General features: G+C 52.8%; 1 protein-coding gene across 1 annotated transcript; it reads right to left on the bottom strand.

Moving 5' to 3' along the window:
• Positions 1–3776: 3776 nt before the first annotated feature.
• YJU2 (YJU2 splicing factor homolog) lies at positions 3777–13116 on the bottom strand. Its single transcript, XM_073323935.1, has 8 exons — positions 13035–13116; positions 12055–12155; positions 10798–10942; positions 10192–10326; positions 9602–9783; positions 7824–7944; positions 6401–6566; positions 3777–4864 (listed from the first exon to the last, which is right to left on the bottom strand). Exons 1-8 carry the CDS (start codon positions 13056–13058, stop codon positions 4746–4748), a joined length of 993 nt encoding a protein of 330 aa, XP_073180036.1. The 5' UTR covers positions 13059–13116; the 3' UTR covers positions 3777–4745.
• Positions 13117–15496: the final 2380 nt, after the last annotated feature.

The raw sequence follows: 15496 nt of genomic DNA, 5'->3' as shown, positions 1-15496 counted from the left end.
CCTCCCATAGCAATGAACGGCAGCTCTGCAGGCTGGGGCAGGGGGGAGAGGGGGAAGGGGGGAATTGTGACCCTGCTTTTCAGAGCCAGGCAGCGAGAATACTCCGAGCTGCTCACTTGCGTGTCGTGCATGTGGACAGTAACCACTGGGGCCTGGCTTGTATCTCTATAAAGCTATCCCTAGGCAGGGCAAGCGCCACCTTTCACTGCATAGATCTGAAGGCCAGAAGAGACCATCATGAGCGTGTAGGGTGAGTCCCTGCCTAACACGCAGGCACCAAGAGCCATGGGCTAAAGACCTTCAGGAACCTGGTTAAAGGGCCACCCCCCCCCATTACCAGCCAGAACCCTGAGACGACAGGAGCTGGACCGATCCTGCATTGGCCAAGGGCTGAACTAAATCCTTTAACCGTTCCTTGCCCTGCCGTTGTGTAAATCCAGTCTGCCCAGAACCACCCCCCACTCCAATGAGCGCGTGGTGGGGAGGCATCGGGTGATCGACATGATGACTCGGCAGGATCAAGCCCTAAATTGCAGTGCAGACTATGGGGGTGTGAATTGAAGGGCACTCAAATGTCCTGCACACGCTCAAAGCGCCCCGCATAGACCCTGCTGGCACGAACTAACAGGTACCTCACTACCTCTGAGGATGGCCACAAATAACTTGCGCTGGGTCTCCCATTCGTTACAATAAACACTTGTTACAGTCGCTTAATGCTGTTTTTCTGACATTTCCAGCCTCTTAATAACAGGTTGCCTTTCCCTAGCTCCTTCCATCCAACATTCTCAACCTGCTCTATGAACACGCATTAACCAAGTGTCACAAGCATTCTGTCTGGCAGGTCAGAGTAGCCTTTAACAGACAGGGAAACTGAGGCAGAAGGAGGGCAAGCGGCTTGCCTATGGCCAGTGGCAGAGCCAGGGATAGAACCCACTGCTCCCAGGCCTGTACCTTACCACAAACCACACTCCCGGCCATCTTTGTCACCGTCTCCCTCTTGTCAAACGGATGGGAGACTCTTCCAACAGTGCTACGCAGCTGGGAGACCCAGGGAAACGCAAGCCTGACGAAAGCCAGCTCCGATAAGGTTTGACAAGCGCTGCCTGAAGAGGATGATAACGATCAAGGAGGACAGATGGTGAAGAATGGAACGATTGGGGAGGCAATGAGGCAGAAATGGATCATACCCCGCACCAGGTGGTGGAATGGAAAGCCCCTAGGAGCACGTGATCAGATGGGGGCAGGGCGGGGGGGTCGTAAGTGGCCATGGCAGAGCGGATGACCCCATGGAGCAAGGAGTGGTGAAGGCATGTGGGAAAGATTCACTGAAGGCAAAGATCCATAGCAGACAGGAAGGCTCATTGGAGGGGAGGGTGCCGAGGTACCCCACTGAAAACAGGGCTAGCAGACTCTTCTGGTTTACCTGGAATGAAGTGAAGTCTCTCGACTCCAGGCAGACCCATCTCTCTCTAGTGCACGGCAGCAAGATGGATGGGCTTGCGGAGAAGGCATCGCCGTGGGACTCTGGAGAACTGGGTTCAAGCCCCACTTTTGCTGCAGACTGCCTGGGCAACCTCAGGAAGAAAGTTGTGTGAGCCCTGAGCTACCCGCCCACCTGTGAAAGAGGCAATAGCAGCATTCTCCCCCACTCTCTGGGGCAGGGACAGCCCTGCTGTAGGGGTACATACAGCACCAGGCAAAATGGGACCCTGATCTCGCTTGGGGCCTCTAGGTGCTATTGTGATACAAATAAAGGTGAGTTGCAGGGGCTAGCAGTGGGATTTGGGGTGGGAGGGGGAGGAGCCTGGCAGATGGGAAACGAGAAGTTACCCCAATCTTTTCAAAGTGTCACCCGGCAGCTGTTGCCATGCGCGCTCAATGCCACGACCCAGTTCTAACCGGCCGCCGAGAGGGAGCCCGACCACAGAAATGCTGGTAACGTGACGACAAAAGCAAGCCGTCCCTGCCAAAGGCCAGGGTGCTCCTTCAGCAGCGGCAATGCGGTACGTGCCTCTTGCAAGGGAGAGCACGGAGTCCTCCCCGTTGTCATCACAAAGGAAAAGAGACAGAGGCCCAAGAGAAATGGGATTCCAATGAGACAGAGGAATTCCATTGATCGCCGTGGGTAAACCAGAGCCGCAGGGCTGCTACACGCATGGTGCCAGCAGGTCTGGCGGACACGGACTGGTACTGCTACGCCAGCAAGGCTCCCCGGGGGCATTTGCTCACCCTTTTTAGATTAATCTAATTACGAGAGTTCTGAAGCCCATTAATGTCTCTCAGCGGAGTCAGCGTCTCCTGGCTGCCGGCTCCTTTCTGGGGCCTGGCGGGGTGCATCCCCAACCGCAGAGACAGGCAGTGCAGCGGGAGCAGCCTGGCCAGTGCCTTTCCCAAGGAGCGCTCTGTTTTTAAGGAGGCCGGCCCCCTTCCCCTGCCAGCCCCCACTCCCAGAAAGGCGGCGGGGGAGAGAGAGACCAAGCAGCAGCACCGGACAGCATAGCGCTGGATTCCTCTCCCTGCAGCTGTTGGTTTAACCTTTGTAAGCCTGGCAAGAGTTCAGAGCACTGCACAGCTCGCCCTTCCTTAAGCCTGCCAGTGCTCAGACTAGGCTCTGCTGTGACTGTCCCCCTGAGCGGGGCTTCCAGCCTTTGCAAGGGCAGTAGTCTCTGGCTCGTCCCACCCCGAAATCAAAGCCTCTGGCAGGCGCTCACACTTGCATCCTCCTAGCGCTCTTTGGAGGAGTCGCTGGTTCCAGTGAAGCTACAGCTGAGCAGCTTCACCCCCCCTCTACAGGGACAGAGGGGGACACTCAAGGCTGCCTTTGCCCCTTGTGGTCACTCTCCACTGGCTGCTCCTGAGCATTGGGGTAAAAAGCTGATTGAGCCGGGACTGCCCTGATGGGTGTGGGGGTCCAGGCCGTAGTTAGGAATGATGTGAGACAAAGAGGTTATTGCCTGAGTATCAGCCAGTTGTTTGACCTCGTCTTGTCTGATTCACCCAGTTAGAAGGCCACAGGGAGACAGAAACTCTCCACTGATACTCAAAGCAAGAAAAACAGCATGTCGCAGAAACTGGAGAACCCAGGGAAAGTACATTACAGAGCTAGGGAAGGACTTGGGGGGGGCAGGGGGGGGGACAGAGACCATAGGGAGGTTTGGGGATTTTTTTCTGACTCTGCTGAGAGACCTTAAGGGGCTTCAGAACTCAGGGCGGGGGGGAGAGGAGAGGGGTGGTTCACCTTCCTCTGCAGCATCAGGCATGGGTCACTTGCAGGTTTAAACTAGTATAAATGGTGGATTCTCTGTAACTTGAAGTCTTTACATCATGATTTGAGGACTTCAGTAACTCAGTCAGATGTTAGGGGTCTATTACAGGAGGGGGAGGGAGGGAGGTTCTGTGGCCTGCAATGTGCAGATCAGACTAGATGACCAGGATGGTCCCTTATGACCTTAAAGTCTATGAGCTAAGGACACAACAATAGCATGAAGCGAGCACCCGGTTGCTGAACTCAGCTGCATGCCCTATGTATTCTGTGGGCACAGGTTTGATCCAGGACTTTAAATCTGCTCCATCCCCAACTCCAGTGATCCACGCACAACACATTCCTATCGGCCTCTTGGGCAGGTGGTTTAGTGACTCGCTGCTTCTCAACTAAAAGGGTCACACACTGAGCCAGCAAGAGAACCCAGGAGTCCTGACTCCCAATCTCCTACCCTCACCAGTAGGCAACACCATCTGAAGACAGTTTTACAAAGAATGACAGGGGAAGGGAGAGATGCTCTTCAGAATCCTTTATTACATCTGAAGTTAAACAACTGTGTTAAAAATGGCACGATCCTCATGGGGAGTAATAGGCACTAACATCGCCTCTACCTTGTATCGGGACGCACAGGCTAAATGCAGCGATGTCGGGGAGGACACAAGAGAAGAGCAAAACAAGTTACACATTAAACCAGAGCCCCATGCCAAGAATTCAGACATGGTAAGAGTTAACAGAGAGGCCTGGAGACAGATTGGGCTTTACAGGAATTCCAGGAGACTGGAGTGGTGAGGGAGATGCTGGTATATAGAACCACACACTTCATTACCCTCCACTTAGCTGCTGATGACAAGGCTTTCGATAAACGCGGCATGATGGATTCCAGCCACAGTAGGTGACCTGCTGCTCTCAGCTCCTTCCGACTTTGGGGCTTTGCTCCCGCTATCAGACTAGGCAGCCACTTTCTACTCCCCAATCTCCCCAAACACATGGTCAGGAAGATGTGGGAAACAAGCCTGAAAAGAGGAAGCTTGTCTCATCTAATAGAGATTCTTCCCCTGGGCAGCTTTGGTTTGCTGGTGCCACCATCACTCACGACAGGCTGACAGGAGCCCGGATTGAAGGATGTTTAATAGGAAGAGATGCCTGGAGGCAATCTGGTTGCACTGGAAGTGGTACTCCTGTATCCCAGTTTGAAGGAATGCTGTAACATGACGGTATATTCGGGGTTTCCAGGAAGGAAGAGCAGCTCCAATTACACATGGCTGGCCATGTGTGCAGACTGCCCGGGAATCCCACTGGGATTGTCTATGCACAAGGATGCCAGCTCTCTGGCAGGATTTGGTTGTTAGGACAGCAGCTGCCTGGTGGTGGGGTGAAGAGAGGAAACTCTGCCCTCCCTGCATCCCATTGCCAACCCCTGGCCTCGCTCTACCCCAACTGGGTAAGGCAGCGGAGTGAGAGCTCTCAGCAGAGACCCACAGACTCAGTCACTGGTACTGTCTTCGCTGTCAGAATACGCCCCCAACAGGCTGAGGGAAGAGCCCTGGGCTGCTGATGGGGGCTGGGTCACAGCAGGTAACGAGGAGCTCCAACTTCCAGCATCTAGAAACCAAACAGAGCAGGTTCAATCATTCACACCCCACACCCACTGCTGGAGAACAGAGAGCTGCACCTTACGGACGCCCGAGGAAATCAGGAGTTGAAGCACTCCTGTTGCTGCACGGATGGGCTTCTACCACCCCGAGGGGCGGGCCCAGGCCCTGCCAGGTTCTGGGCACCCACTGCAACACCAGGCACTAGGACCTGGAGTAAAACAGGTTCCTCAGCACCCTGTCTGAGTTGCAAAGAGGATTCAAAGGTTTGATGTTGCTGGGAGAAGAGAGAGTCGCATTTCTACGGAGGCTCTCCTCCTGCCCCCTTGTGGTGACATAAGAGAATGGAAACGTCGGAGATACTTAAGCATACGCGGATTCCACCTAACTAGACGAGGGTGAGGTGAGTTGAACCTCAGTCTAACACAGATGCTTTCTGTGAGGTGGCCTCCTGTGTGTGAAACTGTCTTTGCTGTACAAGCTCTCAGGCTGGAAAGGTGGGGCGGAGGGACTGGTGTGTGGATGATATAGGGAAAACATCACTCAGCTGGGCCATTCATGGAACACCAGGTTTGGATCAGCAGCCAATGTAATCTTACATAGCACCTGTCATTCAAAAAGATTAAACTACCCAGAGGGCTGGGATCATTTCGCCCGCCATCACAATGCAGCCACCTCTGCGATGGAACACAGCCGCTGTTCAACAGAACAAAGCAATCCCGTGCAACAGTTTAGGACAGGAAGGAAAGAATACCGTGTGCAACTGAAAGTGCAGGGGAGTTTGGGGAAGGCAGAACAGCATGTCCCAAATATCACAGCATACAATATAAACTCCCTGGACAGTAAAATGAAGACAGAAGATGGCTTGTGATCAGCTGCAAGCTGTTTATGTTACTGTAGCAGACAGCTGTGTCAACAGCCCCAACCTCCTTGTGGAAAGTACGTTTTGGAATGGCACAGTAAATTCAAATCCCATGCCTGGTCTCGCATTACCGTCTGTACTACTGTAGCGCACAGGCAGCCCAAGTTATGGGCCAGGACGCCTTTGGGCTAGGTGCTGTACAGACACAGAACAGAGGAGCTCAATAATTTTATGAGCAATAATATCAAAATATTTATCATAGTACTTCTATAGACTAGCACCATCATTGTATCTGAGCATCAAAATGTCAATACAGAAGTTCAGACACTGGCAATCAGCTCTCATGCTTCAGGACACAAGCTCTTTGCCAGAGTGGTCAGGAAGGAATTTTACTTCCCCATAACAATGCACTATATGGGAGGCAGGAGAGAGAAGATGGCTTCCTCTCTGAAACACTGGGCATTGGCCCCTACTGGAAATCCCAACACCAGACTTGATGCCATTCTGACAAAATTCTGTTGGGTCGTGAATCACTAAACTGCAACATATAATTGAAGACAACACAGACACACATGATTAAGCTGCTTGATGTCCCCAACCTGTTAGAACCCACCTTGGTGGCCTGGAGTTAAGGGGCTAATCAGGTCCTGCATTACCATGTAGGTGAGACAGAACCCAAGTTACCTGAGCTTTGTAGTGTAGTTTGCTTCCCCACACCATTAGCGGTGGTGGAGCCCGGGGTCTGTTTCTTCACCGTGACCAGGCCGGCCAGCTGGGACTTGCTGTTCAGTTTGCCCACACTCCTCTCCCAGCTTTCAGTCTTTAGCTTCTTGCTCTGGGGCTCCATGTCCTACAGAAGGGAGCACAAATATTAATGCTCTCGGTCCTTGGAGCCCTTGGGGTGGGGTGGGGGGGGAGACTATGCAAAATGCCACATCATCATCCAAATCAAGGGTGGTTTGAGCTGCATACACAGAGGTATCATGTCACAGAGCAGCAAGGAGAAAGCCCCTCGCTGGATATCTACAGGGTGTGAAGAAAAGGTGTGGCTAGGATGGGACAGAGCACTGTTAGGTGCAGAGGAACGAAATCAGCACAGGAAGATTCAGGCTGAATACCAGGGAAAGCTTGCTGTCCAGAGATCAAGAAGGGTGTGGAAGAGCCTCCCCAAAGACTGATGCCCCGTTGCTTGGGGCATCCACAGCAAGGCTGGAAGAGACACTGGTCAGCGGGCACAGTTGTCCATTGGCAGAGGGGTGATCCAGATGTGTGCAACAGGACTTTCCAGTATCCAGCTTCTCTGATCTCACATGCTGGCTGCTGGACCAACCACTGGGTTTAACACACTTGTGACGAGATGGCTCAGAAGGACTGGGACAGAGAACATCTCACAGTTGAACTCCAGCCTGGCTTGGGAGTCACTTGAAAGCTTTCACCAGCCTGCACTGTTTGACGGTCTCAGTGGACAGGGATTGACATAAGAGAGAAACCGCTGCCATTGGCACTAACTGGCCCGTATGCTGGATCTTCTGTGGAGATTATACCAAGGACTGAACTCCCTCCGCCTCAGAGCAAGCATCAGAACAATAGGTTGTGATCATGCACGGGAGCTTGCCCTGCTGTGGATAAACACAGGGCTTCATTCTTCAGGGATGTCCAGCTGGCATCTTCCACCACTGCTAATCTTGTATTGATGTAACTTACGTTTGTATAACGATTAAACCATTACAATCCTTTTGGGTACAAGCCAAAACCAGGGAGCAAAGCCAGCAGCAACGTGCTGACCGCTGAACCATCATCAGGCATGACTCTGTGGGTGGGGGCTCTTAGCGGCAGCTCACCACCACGGAGATGAGCCCCTTTGTTAGTTGATACAGGCTGAAGTTTACTTCGACCAAAACCTCTCACTTCTTCCTTTCAGTCTAATACACAATGAGCCACATTTTCTAAACTGGGCCTGCAAGAGAGGCAATTGTGCCTCAAAGTCTCCAAAACAGGGGACTTCTCATGCAATGTGGTTCGCTGGGTTTTAGTTTGTTCCCTTGTGGAAAAATCTCCCGTCTCAGAGAGACGCACTGCTGGAAAAGCCCCTACCCCCAGGATTTACCTCCTGCAAGATGTCAGTAGGTTTCATTTTCAGCGCTGACCTTGAGGGCACTTGGACAGCTTCCTCATCAGAGTCAGAGTCTTCCAGGAATCGCCTGCTCTGGGCTTGTTCCAGCATAGCTCTGCAAAGCAAAGGGATCCCCCAGAGAGGTGTAACAGAGTGACTTGATTACAGTCTATCCGTGCCCACATGGGCAACAAATATTTGATAATGGGCTCTTCATTCTAGCAGACAAAGGTAGAACACAATCCAATGGCTGGAACTTGAAACTAAAATTCAGACTGGAAGTAAGGTGTTAAATGTTTAATTGAGAGAATAATTAATCATTGGAACTATTTACCAAGAGTCAATGGTGGATTCTCCACCACTGGTAACTTTTAAATCAAAACTGGATGATTTTTCTAAAAGATCTGCTCCAGGAACTATTCTGGGGCAGTTCTCTGGCCTGTATTATGCAGGAGGTCAGACTAGGGCAGGGGTGGGCAAACTACGGCCTGTCAGGGCTTTGGATCCGGCCCGTGGGATTACCAGCCCCCCTGCACACCGCTGCCACCCCGGAGCCACTCAAGGTAAGTGGCACTGGGCCGGAGCCCGCATCCCGAACCCCTCCTGCACCCAGCACCCCAGCCCCGAGCCCCCTGCCCCAGCTCTACATTCATGGCCCTGTATGCAATTTACCCACCCAGATGTGGCCCTCGGGCCAAAAAATTTGCCCACCCCTGGACTAGGGGTTGGTCTTCACTATGGGGAGATTGCTGCTGCAATTGAAGCAGCAGGGGTCGATTTAGCGGGTCTAGTAAAGACCCACTAAATCGATGGCAGAGCGCTCTCCAGTGGACCCCAGTATTCCAGCTCTTCCAGAAGGGTAAAGGAAGTCAACCAGAGAGCGTTATTCACGTAGCTGAAGTAGCATAACTTAGGTCAACTTACCCCGGTAGTGAAGACAAGCCCTAGATGACCACTGTGGACTTTCGGCCTTGGAGTCTGTGACTCAATGAAAAACATCCACCTTCATGAGCCCTGCGAAGAGCAGTGCTGTCCTGCATACACTGTAGTTCTGATATGTTACAACTGACCTGGGACAGCCACTTGAGTGTGCCAGGATTCAACAGCTCCCACATTGCTGCTGGACCCCATCTTCCCTTCCCAGTCTGTTTGCTGTTACAGCTTGGAATCCTTGCAGCACTCCAAGTCCCCTTTTTAGGTGCAGTTCAGTGCTGCTGAAAGGTCTTTCATTTAGCCCCAGAATAATACCATGGACACAACGATAGGGGTTTTCCCCACACCCTGACACAAAGGTACTTTAGCCCTACACCCTGGAAGAGGTCTCCTCTCAAGGCAAGTTCAGTCTCAGAGGCCACTTCAGTCTCTGATCTCTTTGCCAAAGATGCCAACTGGGACAGTGGTTTTTGGCGTGCAAACACCGCCCCGTGGAGGGTCACTTATATTTCCCTTACCCCTTTCAATATTAGGGCCACCGCACCTCATGTGTGTCCTTTACCTGTATGTCTAGATAGGTCGGATATCAGTCATCCTATTAGATCTCCTCACATCCCAATCCACACCACAGCCCTACCATGCATAAATCCCACACCCTCAGATTGCAAGTGTTACCCTCTTTTGGATCTCTGGCACTGTCCCTCCCATTAAAATACTGCTGTGGGGATGTGGGGGGGCTGTTAAGACCACTGCCCAGCCCACAGGTGGCAGCCTGGAAAGTTTCATATATCCAGGTCTGACCAGAACTCAAACATAAGCAATGTTTCCAGCTGACTCACTTCATCTCCGTCTCATCCTCCTCTAGCTCCCTTCGTTTCCGCTCCTCCTCATAGTCCTTATACTGCTTCAGCATGGATTCAAAGTCCACATTTGCCTGACGCTGGTTCAGCTCCTTCAGCTCTTGCAGGTTCTCCAGAACCTCCATCTCCAGCTTGGAGTCCTTTGTTCGGTTCTCCAAAACCTAGTAGGGAAAGCAGGAAAGCCCTTGAAGTACTGGGTAAGCCTCACCGACAACTCATGAACTGTAGCTTCCATTACTAGCATGGCAATTCTTAAGTGCCTGCTGCCATGGTACCTAAGTGACAAAGTTTAGCATGAGTACTAGGCGTGAGATAGCATGAGTATGGGGAGCCTCGTTTTCAGATCTTAACAAGCGCAATTAAAGATAGTGGTAAACTCCCTTTACTCATTCCAGGATAACACAGAACCTACAGAGACCTCAGTTACCACCTCTGCCTAGGCCAGTTCCAAAGTTGCAGAACTGGGGCAGTAGCCTCCTTCAACGCACTGAAACGCAAGTGGCTGAGGCCTGCAGATCTCAGTCTAATATTTAGGACTTAAGGGGAAAGGGAAGGATGCATTCAAATACCTTCATGGGATTGTTCAGCTCTTCCTCCTCTCTTTCCTTCTGCACCCTCTTCTCCTCTTCCTCCAACAGCTTCTCAGCTTGGAAGTTCCGAGTGGCGCCATGTTCCATTGTATAGTCTGTGTTCTCAGGATCCGTCTGAGGAAGACAGGGGCAACATAAGGGAATGATTGTGAACATGCCACATGCACGACAGGCTGCTATTGCTCCAATCATTGTTCATCTATTCAGTGCTGGTAATGAACAGCCAGTATGATTTTCAAAGCAACACATAAAACTACACAAAGCACTTCAACCTTGTTTTATTCACATCACCTGCCAAAAGAATGATTATTTATACCCTAGAAACACCCATTGTACTCAGACATTTGAGAAGCAATAGTGCCCTACTCACACTGTGGATGAGATACTTTACTGTTTGTTAAAAGGGGGATAGAGATCAAATAGTTTGGATGCAAAATTTGACCTCTGGTTGTCTTAAAATAGTAGCATTTGTTGGGAACCGTCTAGGATTAGAATGGAGATCTCCTGTCACTCAGTGCCCGGATCTACACCAGGCTGCCTCCCCAGATATCAAGAGCCCAGCTATAGAAGTCCCAAAATCTTCACCTTGAATGTGATTTCTGCCAGGCAGCGGGTACATTTGATGTAGAAGCGGAAGATGGGAAGCCCCAAGTACACCTCATTCTGAACAGTCTCCTTGCGAGCATTAAACTTCTTGCCTTTATAGATGTACTCACCACATGTCTTGCACCTACACGAAGCAAAGAGAAAGTGCATTAGGTCCACAGTGTAATAAAAAACTAGAGAAAGACAGGAGTCTAACTGACATACATGGGGGCTGAGCCTAGTTTTAATGGGCATTGTAACATCTGAACATCTGGTACCTATTGTTATACATAACATCTAAGATGACCAGAATAGAAAGACATTCGATACATTGCTATTTTTTCCATGTAATCTTTGATCAGTGTCATTTCTGTTGATTGACAGTTGCCTCCCTCTCACATACTGCTCCGGAGTGGGGCGTTCCTGCACACTCTGGACATTTAGGTACTTATATGGCCTTCATCACTGTAGTTTCTGAGGACCTCACCATCATTAATGGATATTATTATATAATTATTATTAGTGGACAGGTATTGCCCCCCCACTAGTTAAAAAACAAAGCCAGGGAATTGAGGCACAGGGTTGATTGGGTAACTTGCCCAAGCTCACACAACAAGTCTGTAGCCAAGCCAGGAATTGAACCAGTCACAGTCCAGTGTTTTATCCACTAGACCATCCTTTCTACCTGGTTTCTGTGAGGTGTTTTTACAGCAACAGCAGAAGCTGAATCTAAAGAGGCAGGTTTGTCCATCCCAAGTAAAAGTCCAGGTGGACTTGAGTCTGGTCATGCGATCCTCAGGCCTGCCTGAAAGACCCTTATGAATACAGCAGGGGAACATTTAGTCAGCCCTAGCATTTAAGCAGCTGGCTAAACATGCATACATAGTAGTTTGAGAGTGTCTAGATTAAGTCATTCCAGAGGAGATTCTGCTATTTAGTTTATAGCTATACAAAGTAGACCTGCACCCCAAAGGGTTACATCAGTTGTAAATATTGTGGTGCACAGAGTAACTTGCTCAAAAAAAAAAAAGAAAAAAAAGCAGCCAAAACCTCACAAGCGTTCCTTATTACCAAAATCCAGTCAGTACATTCAGCAAATAGCTGGATTCCCCCTCCATCCCAGTATATGGCCAGCTCGATGGAAACACAGTAAGAACCCAGAGGAGGGATAACCTACGAAATCTGCCAAATGCTTGTGACAGAACAGCGTTCCCATAAGTTCTCCAGTACACGCACAGCCAGCACCACCTCTCTCACCTCATGTTGAACGGGGCCATCAACCGCACAACATATTGCCGGTCCTTTGGGAGCTTGAGCTTTGGGATTTTAGATGGATCGAAGTCGGGCGGGTAGTATTTCTACAAGAACAAAACAGAAAAGGCATCAGTGGGGAGGCTGTGGGGTGAGAGGGTGAAATGGGGAGGGGAAGCAGGGTATCACCCAGTGCTCCAGCTCTTTGGGATCCACTGAGGATCAGAGCAGGGTCGCAATGTCAGGGCTCCCCACGCTCACATCAGAGCTGACCCGCACGCAAAGCTTAGAAGGCCTCTCAGCAGGACAGATGCCATCTCTCCTCTCCTCCGCTACGACCCCCACCCGTCCCCCTCCCCTACTACCAGTCCCTCTCCCCTCCCCCACTACGGAGCCTCCCCGGTCTCCCTCCCCTCCCCCACTACGGAGCCTCCCCGGTCTCCCTCCCCTCCCCCACTACCTGTCCCTCTCCCCTCCCCCACTACGGAGCCTCCCCGGTCTCCCTCCCCTCCCCCCACTACCTGTCCCTCTCCCCTCCCCCACTACGGAGCCTCCCCGGTCTCCCTCCCCTCCCCCACTACCTGTCCCTCTCCTCTCCCCCACTACGGAGCCTCCCCGGTCTCCCTCCCCTCCCCCCACTACCTGTCCCTCTCCCCTCCCCCACTACGGAGCCTCCCCGGTCTCCCTCCCCTCCCCCACTACCTGTCCCTCTCCTCTCCCCCACTACGGAGCCTCCCCGGTCTCCCTCCCCTCCCCCCACTACCTGTCCCTCTCCCCTCCCCCACTACGGAGCCTCCCCGGTCTCCCTCCCCTCCCCCACTACCTGTCCCTCTCCCCTCCCCCACTACGGAGCCTCCCCGGTCTCCCTCCCCTCCCCCGCTACCTGTCCCTCTCCCCTCCCCGGTCTCCCCCCGCCCCGCTACGGAGCCCCCCTCCCCCCAGGTCTCCTTCTCCCACCCCCACTGCAGGGCCCGCCCCCGACTCACATTCAAAACCTTCCTCTCCGACATTTTGCCCCCGGCCTGTGCCCAGCCCGGGTCCGCCCCGCGCTAACTCTCCGCCCCTCCCAGCTCCCCGGCACTTCCGGGACCCAGCCCCGCACCCTGCCATTGGCCTGAAACAAGGAGCCGCGAGCAGACGTGTTTCCTATTGGCTCTTACTGCCGCCCATCACAACTAAACCCCGCCCGATGGCTCGCGTGCTGCAGCTAAAGAGGCCCGTCTACGCGTCAAGCCCTGCTGAGAAAGGTTCCGGGAGGAGCTGAGTCTTGGCTGCTGCAGGGCTGGCTCAGCATTGGAGGCTCTGTGGGGCTCAGTGCGTTGGCCGCGCCTAGGGGCTGCTTTCCCAGGCCATTTCAGACCCTCCTATGCAGTGTAGAGAGAAACCAGGCAGCGAGCCGCCTACTCCTGAGTTTGCCCATTGCAAGGAGACGTGCAGGGTTTATAGTGCAATGCCAGGCTGGTCTCGCATGCGGCACCGCAGGGGCAAGAGGGTCCAGTAACGCAGCCGGGGCTCTCGCTGCCCCTTAAAAGAGCATGCTCCAGTAATCACAGACTCATAGAATATCAGGGTTGGAAGGGAGCCCAGGAGGTCATCTAGTCCAACCCCCTGCTCAAAGCAGGACCAACCCCAACATGGTCCAGTTTTATACACACACACCTCTGCCGTTAGCGGGAAGGGTTGCCAACCCTCCTGGTTTCGCCAGGAGGCTCCCGGAATCAGGCTCTATCTCCTGGAGGCTACTGAAGCCAAACCGGGAGATTTTAGGCCTGGCCCTGCGCTGCTCCTGAAAGTGGCCGGAACGACCCTGCAGGCCCTAGGTGGGAGGTCAGGGTGTCTCTGAGTGTTGCCCCCAGCACTGAATCTGCAGCTCCCATTGGCTGGGAGCTGTGGGGAGGGTGGGGGTAGGTGCTTGAGGGCATGGACAGTGTGGACCCCCCCCCAGGCTGCAGGGATGTGCTGGCTACTTCTGGGAGCGGCGGGGAGGGGGGAGCGAGGGCAAGGCCGTCAGGGAGCCTGCCTTAGCCCCATTGCGCCACCACCCAGGAACTGCCAGAGATGAGTGCCACCTGGCCGGAGCCTGCACCCCTCACCTCCTCCCACACCCCAACCCCCCGCCACAGCCCTGAGCCCTCTCGGGGAGCAAGTATCCCTTACTCCCTCCCACACCCCAATCCTCTGCCCCAGCCCTGAGCCCCCTCCTGCACCCAAACTCTCTCCCAGAGCTTGCACCCCACACCCCCTGCTCCAGGCTCAGCCTGGAGCCCCCTCCCATACTCTCAACCCCTCAGGCCCAGCCCAGAGCCTGCACCCCAACTCTGTGCCCCAGCCCGGTGAAAGTGAGTGAGGGTTGTGGAGAGCAAGCAATGGGGGCAGGGGGGAGGAGGAGTGACTGGGGCGGGGGCTTGGAGAAGGGACAGGGAAGGGGCCTCAGGGAAGGGGTGGGGCAAGGTGTTTGGGTTTATGTGATTAGACAGTTGGTAACCCTATTAGCATGTCTGATCCAGTGTTGCCAGTCCCAAGCCTTCCAAAATCATGAGGTGGGTTCTGAAAATCATGAGATTTTAAAAAAAAATACATTTGGGGACCTTTTCATTTGCCTTCCTGTTTTTGAGCCTTTAGGATGTACTTGGGTCACATTTTCCTGCTTTCCTCTACAGCTCCGAGGACTGTCTTTAAAAAAAAAATTAAAGCCAAGATTCTTATGTATTCACATCACTGAAGCTTCTGGGGCTTTAAAAAACAAAGAAACAACAAACAAATCCCGTTAAAGCAAGATTTGTGATAAAATGGCAGAAGTTGGCAACACGGCTGAGCATACCCCAAAATGAAGGCATGGCCTCAAACATAACTTATTAAGCCAGAAGGGACGACTGTGATCATCTAGTCTGACTGCTGTCTAGCCAGGCTTGCAAGGGTTGGATTTTGTATTGGTAAATGCCAGTAACTGTTGATTTCACCGTACCCACACAGATGAAAAATATTTCTATCAATAATAATCAAAATGTACAAAGTCAGAAAAATGATGCTTGAGAACTTTGAGTTTGATGTAAGGATTAGGGTTGCCAGGCTGGTTTTTGACCGGAACGCCCAGTTGGAAAAGGATCCTGGCAGCTCCAATCAGCACTGCTGACTGGGCCATTAAAAGTCCGGTCAGCGGCGCAGTGGGGCTAAGGCAGGCTCCCTGCCTGCCCTGGCTCCATATGGCTCCCGGAAGCACCCAGCATTTCCCTTCAGCTCCAAGGCAGAGGTGTGGCCACAGGGACTCCGCGCACTGCCCCCGCCCCGAGTGCCAGCTACGCAGCTCCCATTGGCCAGGAACCGCAGCCAATGAGAGCTGCGGGGGCAGTGCCTGGGAAGGGGGCACAATGCAGAACCGCCTGGCCGTGCCTCCTCCTAGGAGCCGGACATGCCAGGCACTTCTGGGAGCTGCCTGAGGTGAGCGCAA

Source organism: Lepidochelys kempii, chromosome 25 (assembly GCF_965140285.1).
Source record: "Lepidochelys kempii isolate rLepKem1 chromosome 25, rLepKem1.hap1, whole genome shotgun sequence".
NCBI lineage: Eukaryota > Metazoa > Chordata > Testudines > Cheloniidae > Lepidochelys > Lepidochelys kempii.
Note: the sequence above shows the minus strand (reverse complement) of the source record. Positions and strands in the feature narration are given on the sequence as shown.

What these genes read in the sequence shown, in the direction of transcription:
- YJU2 (XM_073323935.1), bottom strand. Translation starts at nt 13,058, where the DNA reads ATGTCGGAGAGGAAGGTTTTGAAT. An exon ending in ATGGCCCCGTTCAACATGAG is followed by an intron (nt 10,943 to 12,054) that starts GTGAGAGAGGTG and finishes TGCTTCGTGTAG; the next exon opens with GTGCAAGACATGTGGTGAGT. An exon ending in AACTACACTACAAAGCTCAG is followed by an intron (nt 4,865 to 6,400) that starts GTAACTTGGGTT and finishes TTTGGTTTCTAG; the next exon opens with ATGCTGGAAGTTGGAGCTCC.